This window comes from Cnephaeus nilssonii (genome assembly GCF_951640355.1).
Source record: "Cnephaeus nilssonii genome assembly, chromosome: 5".
Taxonomy (NCBI): domain Eukaryota; kingdom Metazoa; phylum Chordata; class Mammalia; order Chiroptera; family Vespertilionidae; genus Cnephaeus; species Cnephaeus nilssonii.
In genome coordinates this window covers 69,892,160-69,909,400 of record NC_137076.1, presented here as the reverse complement: position 1 = coordinate 69,909,400, position 17,241 = coordinate 69,892,160, and the positions used below count along the sequence as shown (strand labels likewise).

The window sequence follows — 17,241 nt, the reverse complement described above, 5'->3', positions numbered from 1 at the left end:
TGTTGGGGAAAGCAGATGGACCTGTAAAGTAATTCAGAGTTTCCATGGCTCACACTCTTCAGTGTAATTGTAAAATGTGCACAGAAGACACCTGAACACACCATGTGAAAGGTGGTATAGTTTTCTTTCCGGTTGGATGCCTGCATGCTAAAACTTGGAGGTGCTTGTCACCAAGGTGTACCCCATCTGAAGCTTAGTGACGAGGTTTCCAAAAGAGAAAGCATAGCCCTTCAGAGGAAATTCTTGGCACTTACTGCAATTTTCTCCCCATTTCAACAGTATAGGGTGCTTCTGTATGTATATTTCATCATTCTTGGTAGAGAATACATAGACTAAGATTGCAAAATAGTTTCCATTGTAGAATTCCCTTATGTCCAGTTAACTCATCTCTGAAATAAATTTTCTGTTCAGTTAGAAATACCTACTGGTCTCTTTCCAATGATGTCCTCTCCACCTTCCCCCACCCCCCGCCTTTTTTTTTTTTTTTTTAATGGTTAGAAACCTATTTTTAAATGAAGTAAAATGTGTGGGTTCAATTATTTACTAACTATACACACTTAAATTCACTCAACTTTTTGTCTTTAGATTTTAAAAACTAGATGGATAACCTATGCTTTAAAAGTTCATCATTAGCTCTTTTTTTTTTTTTTTAAGAAATCAGACACTTTATTTTTTAATATATTTTTATTGATTTCAGAGAAGAAGGGAGAGGGAGAGCGAGATAGAAACATCAATGATGAGAGAGAATCATTGATTGGCTGCCTCCTGCACACCCCACACTGAGGATCGAGCCGCCTGCAACCGGGCATGTACCCTGACTGGGAATTGAACAAGGACCTCCTGGTTCCTAGGTCAGCGCTCAACCACTGAGCCACACTGGCCAGGCACCATTAGCTCCTTAAATATATCAACAGCTGCATTTCTGATGCCAAACCAATCCCACCAAGTGATAATTTAATACACCTTTTAGATTAAAAAATTTTTTTAAACATGATTTCTTCATTATCAACAAATGGTTTCATCAACTCTTTTTCTGCAACCCTTTTGATACCTGCAGATTGTTCTTATGGCTTTTGTCATCATTTTCAGTTTAGTTTTTACAAGTAGACACTTTTCCATCTTTCCTTAGGAGACTTTCTGGCTTTTTTTAATTGCTAAACTTGACACAAATCTTGTTCTCTCATTATAGTTCTTGCAAAGGAGTTTGGGTAATAGTAGTTAGGAAGAAATGTTTAGGTTTTATAGTCATTAGGTGGACTTAATGATCAGAAAAGAAAAACAAGTGCATGTTTGGGTTAAAGCTTTCATAAGCCGAATCATCCTTATTCTCCACCCTGACCTGGCCTAAGAATAACTAATGAAAATTATTGTCCTGTCAATGATGGACTTTTACAAGTATTTTTAATTTAAGTTGTATCACATATCTTTTTATTGTTAAAAGGCAAGAGCTGTATCTCACTATTGGCTTTCAAATTAGTAAAATTAGAGATTTCCTTCTTTCCCTTTTCAATGGACACCCAGGGAATAAAGCTCAAAGTGTGTATCACCCTTATAAGCAACAGACCATATAATTTTGCAGATAAGGAAACAAGTTCCTTAGTTTCTGAATACCTCATATGTAATGTTATTTTCAAACATCAAACCTGACAAACCATGCCCTAGCTGGTTTGGCTCAGTGGATAGAACATTGGCCTGTGGACTGAAGGGTCCCAGGTTCGATTCCCATTCAGGGCACATGCCTGGGTTGCAGGCTCGATCCCCAGTAAGGGGTGTGCAGGAGGCAGCTGATCAAGGATTCTCTCTCATCATTGATGTTTCTTCCCCCCACCCCCCTCTGTCCCTCTCTCCCTCCCTCACTCTCTGAAATCAATTAAAAACAAACAAACAAACAAAAAAACCACCTGACAAACCAACATGCACTTAAATTTAAAAACTCACGTGTTAACTGAAATCACACACATTTAATCCGCACCACTTGTAAATTCTAATCTTAGGAACTTGGCTTTTGCATTCCTTAACTAGTGTGTTGAAATTTGCAGTCTTAGTGTCTTATTACCATAGCTTCTCCCCTCTTTCCCTCCCCCCGCCCCCCCCCCCCCACCCCCAGTAAATGAAATAGGATATAGGTCTTAGGTTCTTCTTCGTGTCAATAAAGATCTCAATAGCATGTAGTTATACTTAGGGGCAGCTGTTGAATTTTCCTAGGGTACAAGAGGAAGGTCTAAGAAAGCAAAAACTACCTGCCTTTAACTGTGATCAGCCCCATTGTGTAACTCCTTACTGGGCTAATTCTAGACAAGTTGCATTCTGGCCTAAGTCATCTGGAGAGGGGAATATAGATATTATTATGAAGCATTCATAGGATTTACGGTTTGAAATATAGTTACTATAGTGCAGTGTTTATTAACCATTTGGGGGTTATGGTTCCTTTTTAGAATATGATGAAATACGATGAAAGCTTTGAACCATCTCTAGAAAAATAAGTTTTCACGAGTTTCAGTATATTCTTAGATCCATCTAGATATTCATGGACCCTAGGTTAAGGATCTTTATTTTCCTATATAATAAAAGCCTAACAGGCAAATTGTCCCCTCGGGCAGGCGGTCGACCGGGAGTTCGACCGCTTGCTATGACGTGCGCTGACCACCAGGGGAAGCACGGGACATGGCAGGCGTCGATGATGCGGGGCTGGCAGCAGGCAGCAGTGGAGGCGCTGCCGGCCCTGATGGGCCCCAACGAGAGCAGGACCGCGGTGGGATGGTAGAGCAGGTGAGCAGGTGGTGCCAGGCCAAGGCAGATGCAAAGGGGGGCCCCAATCACCGCGCAGACTAGGACCAGCGGTGGCGGTAGGGGCTGGGGCCACCGGCTCCCAGGCACTGAGGGAGAAAGTGCAAATAGCAATATTAAAATATTTCTTCTGATTATTTTCCTTTCAATGTGCACAAATCCATGCACCAGGCCACTAGTATGGTCAATAAGTACACAAAACTGGTGAAGTACTACTTGAAATAGCATCCAGTTTATGTAACAAATAAGACACTGAATTTAAAACAAAGTAATATGTTAGCTTCTAACAAATGGCTTATAAGCAACATAAGTATTATCAATCAGAAGGGAAAAATAAAGAAAAAATGTGAGTATATCCTGGTTGTTGATGGTGATATCACTTAATATAAATCCATTTCTAGGGGAGAAGAAGAGCTTTCTTTTATTGCAATACTGTTGTCAATGAGAATGACATCCTTAAAATAAGAGATAAATAATTATATTGTGTTTTCTCTGTCATGTGCTAGTAGTATACTCCATGTTTCTCATCTTCAGATGCCCCCTAGCTAGCTACAAATTGTCTAGTCTTTTTTTTCTATTTAACACAGATAGGCATTAACACCATGACATACTCTTTAAAATGATTTTAGATGTAAGAAGCAAGGCTACTGACCAGGCTGGACCAGCCTGCAGCTGCTTGGAGAATGAGAAAGGAGAAAGGGGCTCATTCTGTAATGAGCTGGGAGTAGGGTGGGTGAAATGGGTACAGGGGGTCAAAAGGTACAAACATTATAAAATAATGGGGAGTATATTTGAAAGTTGCTAAGAGAATAGATCTTAAAAGTAATCATCACAAGAAAAACAATTGTAACTGTGTGTGGTGATGGATATTATATTGTGATGATCATTTCACAATATACAGGGTGAGGCAAAAGTAGGTTTACCATTTGTATGGAAAATAATACAATAATAATAATAATAATACAAGAATAAAGTTTCACACACAACTATAAACCTACTTTTGCCCCACCCTGTATACATATATCGAATAATTATGCTGTAAATCTAAAACTAATATAATGTTATATGTTGATTATACTCCCTTCCCCAAAGAAAACTCTAGGTGTAAAGGTACTGCATTATGTGCAAACCCCAAATATAGTCATTGCTGCATAACGACATTTTGTCAACAACAGACCACACATACGATGGTGGTCTCATAAGGTTATATTGGAGCTGAAAATTGCTATTGCCTAGTTAGCATTGCAGCCACTGCAACACATTTACTCACGTGTTTGTGGTGACGCTGGTATAAATAAACCTACTGTGCTGCCAGTCCTATAAAAGTACAGCTCATACAATTATGTACAGTACATAATATTTGCTGATGATAATAAATGACTGTTATTCCTTTACGTATTCACTATACTGCATTTTTATTATTTTAGCATGTACTCTTCCTATTTATACAAAAAATGTTTTCTGTAAAACAATATGCTGTGTTACATTGATGACAGCCAGCCTCCTATATCCCTTGTTTACCCAGTCTCTTGGTTGCATCATTTTATCTTGTGCTTAATTTACTCACATCTTCGGATCTTGTCTAGTTTGGGATGCTGGGTTCTTTGAGGACTCCCTGAATAAAGTACAGTCACGTGCCACTGAACTGTGGGGACAGTTCTGAGAAATGCATCATTAGGTGATTCTGTCATTGTGTGAACATCATAGAGGCACTTACACAAACCTGGATGGTACAGCCCACTACACACCTAGGCTGTATGGTATAGCCTTTGCTCCTTGATTAAAGCCTGTTGTACAGCATGTTGCTGTACAACACAGTAGTAAGTATTTGTGTATCCAAACATGCCTAAAGATAGAAAAGGGGTAGTAATAATACAGTATAAAAGCTAAAAACTGTATAAGGCACTTAACCATGAATGGAGCCTGCAGGACGGAAAGTTGCTCTGGGTGAGCAGAGAGTGAGTGGTGAGAGAATGTGAAGGCCTAGGACATTACTGTACATGACTTTATTCTAAACACTGTACACTTAGGCTACACTAAATTCATAAAACAACATGTTTTAATGCCCCACCTCTGGCAGCCACCACCTCCCCAGCTCCCACCACCCCGCAGACTTGGAGAGGAGTCCTAGAGCAGCTAGGACTTTGCTTGGTCTCCTCTCCCAAGAACATGTCCATGCTGCTCTTCTCTCTTTGCCTGGGGGCTGGCCTCGAGCTCTCCCCTTCCTAAGTGCTTTGATCCAAGTTGCTGCCTCTCCCATGACTCCAGTAACTTCTGGTCATAGCTTGGTCATTAGTTCCACAAAGGCTCACAAATACACCTCTTTATTTAGAATGACCCATTGTGCCCCAGACATGTTTGCTTTTTTAGTCCATAGTAGACGGTGGTCTTGGCTGCAGTTAGTTATCACAGCAGGAGCTGAGTGTGTGTATATATTTACACACACATACACATTTTTTTTAAAGCAAAAACTAGTTTATATTTCAGTTCATAGAAGACCTCAGTAGGGGACAGTTTTGTGGACTCCCAAAGGTCAAGGGACATGCTAACCTGGTATGTTTGGGGAGGAGAGCAAGGCCAAGGCTGGAGGAACTCCTAGTCTAGTGAGGGAAATAGACATGTACCACAAATAGCTCTACATCCTGACAGCTGTGGTGTGAGCGAATAGTATAAGTGGCTGCCAGACCATAAAACAAGTGACCCTAAGCAGTCAGGCTTGGGAGGGGGAGGGGCAGTTATGAAGTTGCCTCAGGCTGTTGCCTCCCAGTGAAACCTTCACTATGAACCTGGAGAGGAAATAAATGGATTAGCCAGGACTTCACACACCTTGCTCCTCCAGGAAAGGGACCTGGCTACTATATCCCCAGGGCCCAGAACTTGCTAGTTGTCTTAAAGATTTCTAGAATTACAAATGAATAGGGGGTTCTCAGCATTTGTTCCTCCTTCTTATCCCTCTCCTTCCCTGCCCTGGTTCCCATCCTCTTCATTCCCATTCCAGTTCTTTTCTAAACTAAAAATACTCCTTTCTATTTTATTATGGTTCAGTTAATGTTAGAAACATTTAAAATTCCCACAGGTGTAGATAGTTCTAGAAACAATAAGAATAAAAACTCCTGATCTTTCCAGCCCCAGAGCTCTATAGAATGATCGATGCATTTGTAAATTTTAAAAAGTAAAAATTATGGGCTTCTCCATACCATAATAATGAAGGGTTATGCACAGGATGTTCATATACCTCAGCTATATCTTTAGTGGCCTCAAAATAACTTTAAATCAGTGAAAAGTAAGCATCCAAGGGTTTCCCCCCTCTTTTTTACTGTCATTAGCCTTTGAATGTGTCTTTACAGAAATTCTTGTTTTCTTTTGACTCAGTACTGTGTATAGCATCCTAGACAGTATGACCCTAACATAATCCTGGAAGGATTCATCATCATCATCTTATTTTGCAGACAATCCAAGGGAATGTATGTAGCCCAAGAGCAATACTTAGGTAATTTCTTAAATATGTCCTCCCGTCCTCCCAAATCCTCAATTCTAGCCTCATGACTTAAAAGTTTTCCATGAGGTGGCATTTTAAAAGACTTTAAGTAAGGGCTTCTTGTTCCCCTGCCCTGCTCAGAACTCCCTTCTCTGGCCCCCATTTTCCCTCTGAGCTGCTTTCTGGGTAGTTTGGGCACCCTCGTGGTTCCTGCCTGGGACAGTTGCACTTCATCTGCCGCACTGTGGCTCTCAGCTTCTACGGCTTCCTTCTGTCGCCATTCAGTCACCTCTGAGCAGGTCTCAATGGGCCTGGGAGAATGAGCACCTAATCTCCCAGATAGCCTCCTTCCCAAGCACCTCCAGTGCAGGCTATTCTGGAACAGCAGGATCCCACTCTTCCCTGGCTTCTAATCCTCCCCACACAGGGAAGGAGGTAGCAGGCTGGGAAAGTGAAAAGAAAGGCGGGGCCGTGGGCAGCTGGCACATAATGTTCTGGCCAGCTGCAGCCCAATTAGGCTCAACAGGTCACAGGTGTTTCAGACAGAGGACGCTTTGAACAAAACCGCTGTCTTGAAAATACCTAAGACCTTTTCAAGCACTGCAGCCCATTTCTTTTGGTAGATTCTTTAAAGCTATTTAGTGCACTTGAAATACAAAGAGGCTGAAAAGCACATTTAGGCCTCACTGGAGGCACTTTCCTCCCGCCGGACAGCAGGAGCAGGCGGGGAGGGCAGCTCTGCCTCTGGTGCACCCACGGCACTTAGCGCACCCGAGGATGGCTGGCCGATGGCTGGCTGCTCTCCCCTCCAGCTCAGTCCTCCACATCTAACACTCTCCTGTGTAGTTCACCACCCGTGCTGGCCATGTCCTGTGTGCATAGACTCCATAGGTGCACTTGTCGTTCCTGTGGACCTCTCAGCAGCCCTGGTGTGCTGATTAGAGAGGAACATGAATCCTGCTCTCCACAGCCTCTGTCCTCATCACCAAAGGTTACCCTGTCAATTAGCCTCCTCTTCAGCCGCAGATCTGAGGGCTCCTGTGCCTGGAGTGGGGGGTGGGGGGGTGTTGATAGAACTAAACTAGGCTTCCCCTGCCGCTTTAAGCCACTTTCAGAACTTTGTTACCCTCCACCCTGCCTGGAGGGTGCAGTTCATCTCAGAGGGAGTGAGGAGCTTAGTGCTGAAGGATGGGGCAGAACTGCAGTGTCCCTGTCGGAAGCCCCCAGGCCCCCAGTCTGCAGGCCTACATCCTCTCCACTCTCAGGTGCCGTTGTCCCAGTCTATTCACAGTCAGGAGAAAAGTGCACTTACAAACCAGGCCTTGACTGGAAATGGGAAAGAAAGTCTCAGTGCACCGGAGAAGGTGGTGTCCTTGACACTGAGGACACGGGCAGGTAGCCACGCACAGGATGAGTGCTCAAAACACTGCCCAACACTTGCAGGTCTTCCTGCCTGTTGATTAGTTTTTGGTAAACAGTCTTTGCCTTGACTACTGTTCTTTTTTCTTTTTTTTAATATATTTTATTGATTTTTTACAGAGAGGAAAGGAGAGGGATAGAGACTTAGAAACATCGATGAGAGAGAAACATCGATCAGCTGCCTCCTGCACACCTCCTACTGGGGCTGTGCCCGCAACCAAGGTACATGCCCTTGACCAGAATCGAACCTGGGACCTTTCAGTCCGCAGGGTGATGCTCTATCCACTGAGCCAAACCGGTTAGGGCTTGACTACTGTTCTTTATCACATCGTTTTAAAAACCGGTTACTGCCTGTTTAGAAAGAGTACGGATTTCCATGTTTGTAGTGAGCCTGCTTCCGTGTTACTAAGCTGGCCCACGGTGTTTCAACTCTCCTTGTCTTGTGGATGGGGAAGAACCGTAGGCTATGTACAAGAGGTTTCATTTTTTTTCTTCAGTGAAATAGACATTGTTCTTACTCTTCAAGGCATTCAGACTTCAGCACAATTGCCTCTTTTGCACTTTTGCATTTAAAAGTGAGGTAATTAGATTTCCCAAGGTTCAGTGGTCAAGAGCCTCCTCCTCCTGGGAAGCTGCTCCCACCCTCATGAGCGTGGCTGTCCCGTAATCCCGTTACTGCTGAGTGGTGTCCTGCAGGCACTGCTTTCTCAGAGGGTCAGCCCAACATGAAATCCAGCCTCCTGGGTCCTTGCATCACTGAAAACAGTCACTTACTCTTTCCTTCAGTGACTTTCTTTTGAGGATTTCTATTATTTATGTTATTTTTCAGAAATCTGATAGGTCTATTATTACTGCTGAACAAATGGAAAGAGAATTGGTGACACATTGGCACCAAATAAATGGGTGTCATGGCCACAGAAACAACATGTCTTAGTCTAGCTCTGACCGCGAGACCTTGGGACACTGTTAGTCTTTTGTCTCCTTTGTTATTTCCCCCAAACATAGTATTTTCACCTTTGCAGAAAGGCACGTATATATATTTTTTAAGTTTGGGTATCAATATTTTGGTCAAAATGAAAAAGAACACAACATAACCCTTAGCTTCACAGAGCCAGCCAAAACATTTTGCTTTTACAGCCCAAGGGCGAAGGCACCCTCTTTATTTAAATGATCTAGCCTGCAGCCTGTTGGGAAGAGGACAAGATGGTGAAGGGTGTGGGGAAAGCTTCCAAAGCCCTTTTTGCCAGAGAAGTAAGGTGCTCAAATGTCTCACGTTTTCTTTGTAAACAGGTTAGTTTAATATTCCAGACAACCCGTGATTCCAATTGGTCGATTCAGCTACATCTCAGTGAGGTTCTTCTGTGCCCTCCTGGGGGAAATTCAGCCAAAGCCCCTCACCATGGAGTCCCCGACCCCGTCTGCTTTTGAGTATGATGCCAGCAGAAGGGGAGCCGTGTGGTGTCTGTAGCCTCTTAGAGAGGTATATACATATACATATACATATACATATACATATACATATACATATACATATACATATACATATACATATACTCATCTCGTTAGGTTCTCTTACAAGCTTTAGAGAGTAATGAGGAGGTCCTAGTTTAAATTGGAGGTCCTTTTACTCAGTTTCTATAGTATTCGTTCTCAGAGATGTATTAGCAAATTTACCAGAAAAGACCCTGCCTTTTCAAAGCTTAGTACAGAAAAGAAAATCCCTCAGCAACTAATGGGAGCCAGATTACTTCATCAAGAGGGAGAGTAGATCACCATTTGCACAAATTTTTTAAACAAAGCTTCCATTTCAGTCCTCTAACCAATAGACATATTACTGCATTGTTGGCACGTTTTGGGGAACCTTTCTCAATTACAATGCACTTTTTCCCCATGACAACACAGCAAAAACGTTCTGTCCTGTGTAACAAATTCTGATACCCAAGGAAGCTTCTCTCAGACTAACACTGGTATTCCTGCCAGAAGTCCTCATTTGTATTCTAGGGACAAACTAGGGTCCCAGTAGTGCTGAAGATGAACATACATCACAGTGTGAAGCAATTTTTGTTACTGACTTTATCATTCCAAAAGCCTCAGTAGAACTGACAAAATCTAGGTCATGTGAAACGGAAGTGAAAATATTATAGGATATGGGCCCGATATGAGAAAGATGCATGTAGCACACACGTTTTGAAAACTTGTTTTTAATTAAAGAGTTGTTGGGGTCAATTCAACAAATATATACTAACTGTTTATATCTCCAAGTACAAGTGTATGCTGTGGCCACTGCCCTTTGGCCTCATTAAACAGACTGGTCCTCTGTCTTTTGCTTAGCCCTTTCCCTCTTCTCTCTGTTCTAGAATAGGGGAGAGCAAAAGAAAAAAGGTGTGAGATAGGCAAGAGCCACATTGTGCCTTGACTGAGTTGTTTGGTGGGGGTTAGCACCTCCCAGAGTCTGTGCTGAAAATCCCCAATAACTCTAACAATGGCCATTTATAGATTTTTCTGCCAAGGACAGGGTGGGGGTGGGGGGGGAAAGTTCTGTGGGAAACACTGGATTAAAGAAAATTAAGCAGATCATCATTACTCGGCTTCACAAAATCTTTAAAAGTCTACTGTGCTTCATGGGAAACAGTATAAACACAATTACCTGAAACTTACTAGTATTTCATCAGAAATACTTCTTCTGTAAGACACTAATAGCTCAAGGGGAATGCTGGCATGGGCCATGGGAGCAAGCAGGAAAGCTGCACCTTCCTGCGGAAGTACAGTGTCTTGGCACTCCTACCAAACCGGGACCCCGGAGCCAACAGAACCCAAGAATACTCCTGTTTTTCAACCCGTCGTCTTCGTTGGGTCAGGGGAGAAGAACCAGCAATACCATTAAGGCTTTTCCTTTTGGAATTTTTACTAAGAAGCCTTTTCATGGGGCAAATAAAAACAAAGGCACTTTAGGAGCTGTACTCTGTCTGCTGCTTGTGCATCAGCTTCTTGGGAAGTCGGTGAGAGCTTTAGATATGCCTGTCATTAATTTCTTCCTTCTCTCCCCACCAAAGCACTTTGCTTTTGCCACACGGCAGTTAACTGCTGTCTACACCTGGTTTGGGAGCATCAGAAGACAGGTACTGTGTCTTGGACATCTCTAGATGCTATACCTGGCCTCACCTAGATGTTACACAGAGGAGCTATTCAGTAGGTGTTGATTGATGAAAGCATGACTAGTTATGAGTAGTGTACTATTTCCTCTCAGTTACTGGTTGTGTATTGCTAAGCAAATATGATCTATAATAATAAAAGGCCAGGCGTCACAACCAGAACAGCCAATCGACCAGTCGCTATGAAGGGCATTGACTACCTCTTGGTCCCTCCCCCCAGCCCACAGGCTCCCATCGCTGGATGGCCAACGGGGAACCACAGGAATCGGGCTGGGTGGCAGCAGAGCGGGACTGGGGACTAGACTTGCGGGGTGTTGGCGAGCAGCTTCGCGGAGCAGCGGACATGGCTCTGATCGCAGGCTAGGCCTAGGGACCCTACATGCGCACGATTTTGTGCGCTGGGCCTCTAGTAGGAAAATAAAAGTGGCAGAAAGGACTGCCTAATTCACTGGTTCTTCGGGGAGTCCTTGTAAATAAAAAGAAGCAGGGTGACATTTATCAAAGCAAAGTGTTGCGTTCAGGCAGTCCTTCTGCCACCCTGGAAGTGCAAATAGCTCCAAACCCAGGAGGACAGCTTCCTGGGAGGTCCTTGCTGTTTCCCTTGTCATTGTCTCTCAAAGGTTCTCAAGGTCATCTGCATCTAATCTGAACATTTCTCAGCACTCTCATCAAAACTCTGTCCAAGTTTTCTGTATCTCACAGATTTGTAGATCTCCAGGTTGGATTGAATTGTTACGTAAGGGTTAGGCCAGTACTAAATATTATAGGGAATTTCTTAAATGTTAACATACACTAGAGGCCCCAAGTTACAAACATCCAGATTTCAAGTGGCTCTGATTGCTCTGCCCACATCTCACCATCTAGGCCCCTCTGTCACTGCCATGGGAGCTACCACATAAGGGCAAATGCAGCTTACTGCTTAGAGAAAAATCTATAAATGCAGATATGGAAGAAGAAAGGCTTACCAGCAAAGAGCAATTACTCGGGGGAGCTGACCCCAAAGACAGCCTTTGAGGCCTCAATGACCTGTCACTACCCACCTGCTCTACCTTGACACGTCCGACTACCTGAGAATCCAGGGCTTGCAGAGTATAGTAATTTCTTCCAGTTTTATTTCTGTGTATTGAGAGGAAGCCTATTAGACTGTTGGTTCACTTTCTCACGTGTGCCGGCAGAATTAACCACCTACCAAGAGCTGTGTGAACCAAATTCCAGGAACTTTGAGAGGCTCCAGGCAGCCTTTCAGTCACCTCTTCTTTCCTCAACTCAACCAACCTCCCCACCACCCTACTCCCTACCCACCACCACTACCCTACCGAGCTCATCTGGCCACTCCATTTGCCAGGCTCCCATCAAGACTTCACATTAGCTGATCACTGCATTGTACAAAACCGGAGCCTCTAGTCACATAGCAGTCAGCACAGTCATGAGTAGTTGTCTGGCACACGTGGCAGGTACTTAGTAAATGTTCGTAGCCATGATGCACTGGGTCCAGTGCTCGGTGAGCTAAGTCTCAGTTATGAAGTGTGCAAGACGTGGCATTGCCCAGAGTGATGGCTTCTCTACTCCACTTAGCTTGAGAGGGAGCAAGGCAGTGGCCACGTTCCTGTACTGTCAGAGGGCTGGACTCTGCCGCCAGCAGAAAATTCAGTCCTCTCTGCCTCCTCCCCTCTGGATCTTCTTCAGACGTTTTAGCCTCACAATCATTGCTTCACATTCCTACCCGGATGAGGAAATGCTGCTCAAAAGGAGGGTAGGAGGGTTGAGGCTCTTCCCACTTGGTCCCTTCACGGCCCTTCAGGGATGTCCCCCAGGTCTCTTTGGCGCATAGTAAGGTGACCAGATCGTCCCGCTTTTGGCGGGACAGTCCCGATTTTTAACAATTTGTCCCGCGTCCCACGGCGTTTTAAAAAAGTCCCTATTTGGGACGCGGGACAAATTGTTAAAAATCGGGACTGTCCCGCCAAAAGCGGGACGATCTGGTCACCTTAGATAGTGGGACCATTGGATTGCTAGGTTACCATGCTGGCACTCCACACTCTTTTACTGTGCTTATTATTTATCATATCTTATTTTCAAAGTAACTCTTTGCACCAGCGTATGTGATGAAGTTGTTTTACTAATCCCTGAAGTTTTGTGTTTTCCCTCAAGTTGGTAGCCACTCTTTCTGGAAAAGCATTAACATGCAGAACCTTGGCAGTCAACTTCAGTGCTCATTAATGAAGCCCAGAACTAACAGTTTCATTGTCGTAATTTGACAAAGCCACCTAAATCTATGCATGTTTTTTTGAAAGCTTCCTAAAAACATGCGGCTAAATCCCCTAAAAAGGGACTGAATTGCTTTGGCAGCCATTAGCCCAGCATAAGCAGAGGAGCGCTTTTCAATAAGTGAACAAACAGAGAAAATATGCTGAATGGCTGAACAAATGCGTTTCAGCTGGCCCTTTCATTTACCGATAGAAGGGCGCAGTCAATATCAATCACTGTTTTCCCTGTTGCCCTGAAAATCACAATATCCCTTTTCATCCCACAAGCTCCTTTCAGCACAGCAATGTGTCTTCAGAATGACACTGCCATCAGCCTGCTTCCGCTGTCTGAGACCAGAGAGCTTAAAAACACACTTCAGGACTCAAGACTCGAACCTGCCTCCCTTCCAGTTCCCCACCGCCCACTCTGCCTTCACTCCCCCCACCCCCATTCTCTGCCATTCTTTCAGCTTCCCTCGCTGAGTAAACAGAATTTACTTCTCTGTTCTACGCAGCTCTCCAAAGTAAACGGAGACAACTCCATCTGATATTCCCGAGATTTAAGAACTCATTAAAGAGATGCACATAAAGAAATGCTTTTACATGTTGGTAATACATCAAAGGCTGAAAGGAATGTGGCGATTCTGTGCATGGCCAGGTGTGCTGATGCGCCGGACCTCGCTGTAATGCCTCCTTCCCTGCCCCGCCACACGTACACACTCATCCTTCCTAGTCCTGCGTGCGACATATGCGCCTGCCGGGCTGTTCCACCTTTACAGTTGTAAGCAAGTGCCGTTATCTTGTATATGTTGCTGCTCCTGGTTCTGAGTACTTATGTGTAGTTTGGGAATGAAGGTGATTACTTTTTATCCTTTTGAAAATTTAAGTGGAATAGGTTTAGCAATGTGCTTGTAGTTGCAGAAGTTACACCGAAATGCTACATTTCTAAAAACCAATATTGATTGCCTTCTCTCTCCCCTCAGGTCATCGCCGTCTGTAGAGAGGCCGCCCTTCTGGCGCTAGAAGAAGACATTAAAGCCAAATGCATCAGGAAAAAACATTTCACTCAAGCCTTGAGCACTGTGACGCCCAGAATTCCCGAGTCACTGAGACGTTTCTATGAAGATTACCAAGAGAAGAGTGGGCTTCATACACTCTGAAAAAACATACCCCTTCGTTATGCTAAAAATGCTTTCTAGAGAAAATTTGTTTTGTTTTAAAATTTTGTGTTGAGATTGTTAAAAAAAGAAATTCTTAAGAAACAAAATGTCTGAAACTTGTTGACTGGATTTAAGGGGCTCCAGTTCTTGTAGACATTTTAAATCATATGGATAAAATGAAAATCTCTGGACAGAGGTTTAAATCAGTTGTACCTGGAAATGTGTGCTGAGTTTTAAAATGTAAACTTCTAGCTTTTTCACTTTTGACCTGGTTCCTTCATCCCATGAAATGCTTTTCTTACTTCAGAGCCCATTTCAGTGCATTCCTAAATGCCAAACGTAGGCATCAGTTTTATACAAGAACAGAGAGAATGCATGTGGATGACGCATGGTGGGAAATATTTACAAATCTTTATTTTTGAAGGCCAAACAATGAAATGGCCAGAAGCACCAGCCAAGCTTATGTGGACTTGTTTCCAAATACGTATTGGTTCTCATTATAATTCATACCTGTATTTTTACTTCAGCCACATTAAGTTATACTTATGGCAATTAAAGAACAAAGAAGTAAGAGTCATTTCATATACTGTAATGCCCTTTAAAAATTTAAAAATTTGGAAATATAAGCCCAGTCCAGGCCTAGAGCAGTACTTGGTGGTGTTTTTTCATCAAATGCTAGAAATGAATAATATAAAGTGTTCATGTTTAACTTGTACACATTTTCAGGTCACCAATAAACTTTTCAGTTAAAAGATGAACCAAATTGTACAGTCAATCATGTTGTCTCATGTTGCATTCTAAATATGTGTATTTATATTTCCGGTTATTTTATTTTTGAGGTTTCTTAACGCTTGAGTACTCCATAAATATCCTTGAAAAGTTGTTGGACTTTGATTCCCTGACTTCCTAGCAATGGAAAGAAGTGTACTTAAACCTGGTCACTGTAGATCTTTGAAAATCCCCAGAAAGACAAGTCAGGCAAGAAATACCTCATTATCAAAATAATGGGGCTACACGGTTTTGTGGTGGCAGGTATTTTGAAGTTGAGTCCAAATACTTGATTCTGTAACTATCAGAAGTAGATTTGCAAGGCTTATTCCCAGACTCCAGTGGTTTGTTAGTACATAAAATCACCTGAGGGTTGAAAACTATTACTACTATTTAGAACTGTGCTGTCAAATATAGTAGACACTTGTCACATGTGACTATTTAAATTTAAACTCTAAAATAGTATTAAAAATTTAGTTCATCAGACATGTTAGCACTTGTTAGCCACAGGTGATGAGTGCCCGCCATATGGAACAGAAGGCATTATAGAGGTCCCCTGCACAACATTTGTGCACTCTGGGGGATTCCTCAGCCCAGTCTGTGCCCTCTCACATTCCGGGAGCCCTCAGGGGATGTCCAACTGACGGCTTAAGCCTGCTCCCCAGGAGCAGGCCTAAGCTGGCAGTCCGACAACCTTAGTGCTGCCATGGAGGTGGGAGAGGCTCCCGCCACTGCCACTGTGCTCGCCAGCCCTGAGCCCAGTTTCTGGCTGAGTGGTGCTCCTCCTGTGGGAACACATTGACCACGAGGGGGCAGCTCCTGCATTGAGCGTCTGCCCCCTGGTGGTCAGTGCGCGTCATAGTGACAGGTCGTTCAGCTGTTTGGCCGATTTGCATATTACCCTTTTATTATATAGGATTTCCATCCCTAGGAAATTCTGTTGGATTCTGCCGATGTAGAAAATGAGGCTTACACATTGAAATAAATAGAGCCTCAAAATTACTTTTGTGCTTCCCATTTTCCCTTATGAGAGCAGCATAACTTCTTTCCTACAAGTGCTGGGGGCACAAGAAAATAAGAGAAAAAAATTTTTTCCAAAGGCCTAAACATGAAAATTAAAGAAATTCCATTGCCAATAAAATAAAAACCAGAACAGTAAACTTGAACCCACACAAGCTTGTGGGCTGCAGGCTGGTGGTGGAGAGGAAGGTGGCCATCTCAGCCAGCCAGGCGTTCAGATGGACCTTTCAGCCCATATGACATGAAGTTATAACTGAGCCTCATACTTAATGCCAGATCTTTAAAGACCTTCAGTGTAGAAACAGACTAGACAAGAAATCCTCCTGCTGGTTGGGGAGACCTCAAGGAGCCTCTGTTGACTTGGTCTGTGCCTTGGATTAAAAAAGAAAAAGGGCCCTCTGAGAATTCCGACTGGACTTACCTGACCTGACCATGGCTTCAGGATTTGAATTCACAAGACTTTTGTGATACAGAAGCTCAAAGCCTGGAAATTAACATGAAAGCATGTGTCGGAGCTAGAAATATCCTTGGGATGATAGCAGTTGCACTAGTTGGAGGAATAGATCCTCAGCCCGGTCACAGGGGATTCTAACAGCTAGGGCTCTTGCCTACAGAGTTTATAATCCCAAGCTCCTCTCCCCCACCCCACCCCCGACTCTGCTGTAGGAACTTACATGGTACAATCACTTCAGAAAGCAACTGGCATGTCAAGTCATGTGTAACTCAACAGTTCTTGGTGTGTATTTCAGGGCAAATTGTGTTCAATGAAGAAATGAATCAGAAAATCTTAGCTCCATTGTTCGGAAGTAGTAAGAAACTGGAAACAACCTAAATATCCACCAATAAGAGAGTGGGCCTCTATGGAATACTCATCCAATGCAGTACTGAAGGCAGTAAAAAAATAGAGCTGCATAACAAAAAGAATGTTTCAGAAGAATACTTATCATATGTATTTAATGTTTAAGGCATCCAGAATAATATATGTTGTTCGGGGGGGGGGGGGGGGGGTAGTAAAAGACTATCTGAATAGAAATGAAAAGCACCAAATACTGGGGAGTAATTTCGTCAGGGAAGAAAAATTGAAAAGTGTCCTATCTTAAGCTGAGTGGTGGGGTTGTAAACATTGATTGTAATACAGTCTACACTTCTTGTATTGCCTAAGTATTTCATAATAATTTTTAAAAGATGTTACAGTTCAAGGGCAAAATTCA

General features: G+C 43.2%; 1 protein-coding gene across 1 annotated transcript in view; it reads left to right on the top strand.

Annotated features, from left to right (window-relative positions):
* The window catches only part of AFG2A (AFG2 AAA ATPase homolog A), a 254,821-nt gene extending 239,680 nt beyond the window's left edge, over positions 1-15,141 (top strand). Inside the window, exon 16 of the mRNA XM_079772599.1 lies at positions 14,066-15,141. Coding sequence (XP_079628725.1) covers positions 14,066-14,242 — 177 coding nt within the window. The 3' untranslated portion in view covers positions 14,243-15,141. The remainder of the gene's footprint in view (positions 1-14,065) is intronic.
* The last annotated feature ends 2,100 nt before the right edge of the window (positions 15,142-17,241 follow it).